At 43.6% G+C, this 2,533-nt stretch overlaps 1 protein-coding gene across 1 annotated transcript; it reads right to left on the bottom strand.

Moving 5' to 3' along the window:
* Window positions 1–1,121: 1,121 nt before the first annotated feature.
* LOC131162665 (uncharacterized) lies at window positions 1,122–2,262 on the bottom strand. The gene is made up of 2 exons (XM_058119270.1): window positions 1,669–2,262; window positions 1,122–1,556 (listed from the first exon to the last, which is right to left on the bottom strand). The coding sequence occupies exons 1-2, from the start codon at window positions 2,260–2,262 to the stop codon at window positions 1,122–1,124; spliced, it is 1,029 nt and encodes a 342-aa protein (XP_057975253.1).
* Window positions 2,263–2,533: the final 271 nt, after the last annotated feature.

The following is a 2,533-nucleotide window of genomic DNA, read 5'->3' on the forward strand; positions in this document are numbered from 1 at the left end:
CTTATGGAGTATTTTTGACTTTGTTCATTTGATCTCCAATTGGGACTGAACCTTTTAAAATTGCCCCATTATGGGGTGTGATCCTTTGACGGGTTAGATCAAGAGTTGAATATTTCGAGCTCAATAGGGTTAGCAAGGGATTTTTTAGATCTTTTTTCTTGGTAGAAAAAAAATGGCCTGCCATCATTTTAGATAATCAATTATTGTCTCATGCGATTTGCTAGACCCCTGAAACCCTGAACCCAGTTTACTTTTGGGAAAATGACTCTTTAGAAGAAAAGGTTTGACTTTCGGGCTCAAGTTGTGTAACAAATGATAAATCTATGGTTGGTTCTTTTGTGGGAAAATTGGTCGGCCAATAATGGTCATCTTTCATTTGATCAAAACAGAAGTGGCGATCATTATAAGCTTATGGAGCAAACCACACTATTTCATGCTTTTTGACACACGAATCTCTAGGGTGAGGGAAATTGTTTCATCTTTTTATCCACCCTTTCCCAACTTGGGTTCTCGTCATTTTTAGGGCTTATGAATATTGGTATTTGCGCTTTCCTAATCTTAACATGAAACATGTGCAAACAGAAATCTTGGCACTTGAACTCATAATGAAAATGCCTGATTTCATTGAATTTTGTCAAAGGTTTACAAGGAAAAGCTAAAATAACAAAACATGACATGAAGTAAATCAAAAAGTAAGAGGCTTTCTATTTTGGTGATTGAAAAACAAGTCGTTCTACTTGGTCATCGGCAGGCTCCTTTTTTCTTTCATGGCTCTCAGACCCTTACTGGTTGCTGCCTTCCCCATGGTTAGGCAGGGGATTGCTCTGAACTCTGGGCTGCTTATCATCGAACTGCAACCACCCTGCGTCTCTCAACATTTGCACCTTGTTTTTGAATGCCCAACAACGCTCAATGGAGTGCCCAGGAGTATCGGCATGATAAGCACATCGGGAATTCGGGTCATACCAACGCGGAATAGGGGGTGAGATAGGAATCTCCAAAATGATTGAAACCAGGTTTCGCTCCACTAGCTGAGGAAATAAGATTGAATAAGTCATTGGGATGGGGTCTATCTTCCTGATGTTTATTTGGGTGCCCCTTTCTTGTGCTTGGTTAATCGATTAGGCCGACATTGGCTCAGGAGGAGCTCTTTGAAGTCTCGCGCCTGTTTGCGCAACCTGATTGACAGGGGGTCCGAAAAAAAAATTCCTTTTAGGCCACCGATTTCCACCTCCCTGGTAGTAATGCCCCTGGACCATGTGAGTTTCTTCATCTTTCTTCCTGCCCATCCATCTTTTGCCCAGACTGGCCTCATTTACGCCATCTCTGACTAAGCTTGCCTTGATGTTAGCTTCGATTCTCCCTCTTGTTGGCACGACATCCATGAAATCATGGGGAGTGGCTCTCCGAAGGTGCATGCGGTAGGGGTTTTTTAGCGTACCCACGAATAATGAGATGGCTTCTCGCTCGCTCACAGGGGGATCCACTTGGATTGCCATATTCCTCCACCTGTAAGCGTATTCCTTAAATGTTTCAGTAGGCTTCTTTTCCATTTCCTGCAACATCAATCAATTAGGCACCATCTCTGTCACATGGTGGTAATGAGTGATGAAGGCATTAGCCAAGTCTTTCCAAGTGCAGACCCGGGCCCTATCCTGATGAATGTACCATTGGATGGTAGATCCGGTCAAACGGCTCTGGAAGCAGTGCATCAATTAGTTTTTCATTGTCTGAGTACGCCGCCATTGCTTGACAATATATTAGTAAGTGAGCATGAGGACACCGAGTTCCATTGTACTTTTCAAAATCGGGCATCTTAAACTTCAGTGGTAGAGTAACCTTCAGCACCAAGTAGAGGTCTATCAGATCAACTGTATCGAATGAATTGGACCCTTCAGTGGCCCTTAACCATTCCTTAAGCACTTCGTACCGACGCTTAGTTGCAATTCTGTCTGCCCCCACATCTGTCATCATTGTCGGGGGTATTCCGACTGCTGGGACCCCTAATGTTGGTGCGGTGGGTATGAATGAAGCACTTTTCGGTGGGGGATTTTCTGCAACAATTGGAGGTTGTGTCGAGGTTTGCCCATGCAACGGGGTGAATCCTCGAGGGTAGGTGGGGTTTGACTCTTCCTCAACATTTTGTGGTGGCACAGTCTTGCCTTTATCCATCATCAGGTCCAACAACTTATTCATTTTGCTGATTAGCTCTTCTTGCCACTGCTCTATTCCCAGGACTCTGCTTTCCAATTGTTCTACCATGGTCTTTGTTTTACTCCTGGAGTTGTAGTGGTGAGTAGTAGTGGGCTCAATGTTGGAATTCTGAATTTAATTTGGCTGACGGGAAGTTGGAAAGTGATTACCGGCCCATTGGAGAAGAACATGCATGCATGTATGCATGTAATGAAACCTAAACAATCATTCGACCAAGGTTTCGGGAAAAGCCTCAATGATCTCACGAATGATCCATTTTCCCCTGGGTAGGGTACTTTAAGAGATAAAGTTTGACTTTTAAGTGAATTAGGCTTTTCTC

The sequence above is a fragment of the Malania oleifera genome, chromosome 8 (genome assembly GCF_029873635.1).
Source record: "Malania oleifera isolate guangnan ecotype guangnan chromosome 8, ASM2987363v1, whole genome shotgun sequence".
NCBI lineage: Eukaryota > Viridiplantae > Streptophyta > Magnoliopsida > Santalales > Ximeniaceae > Malania > Malania oleifera.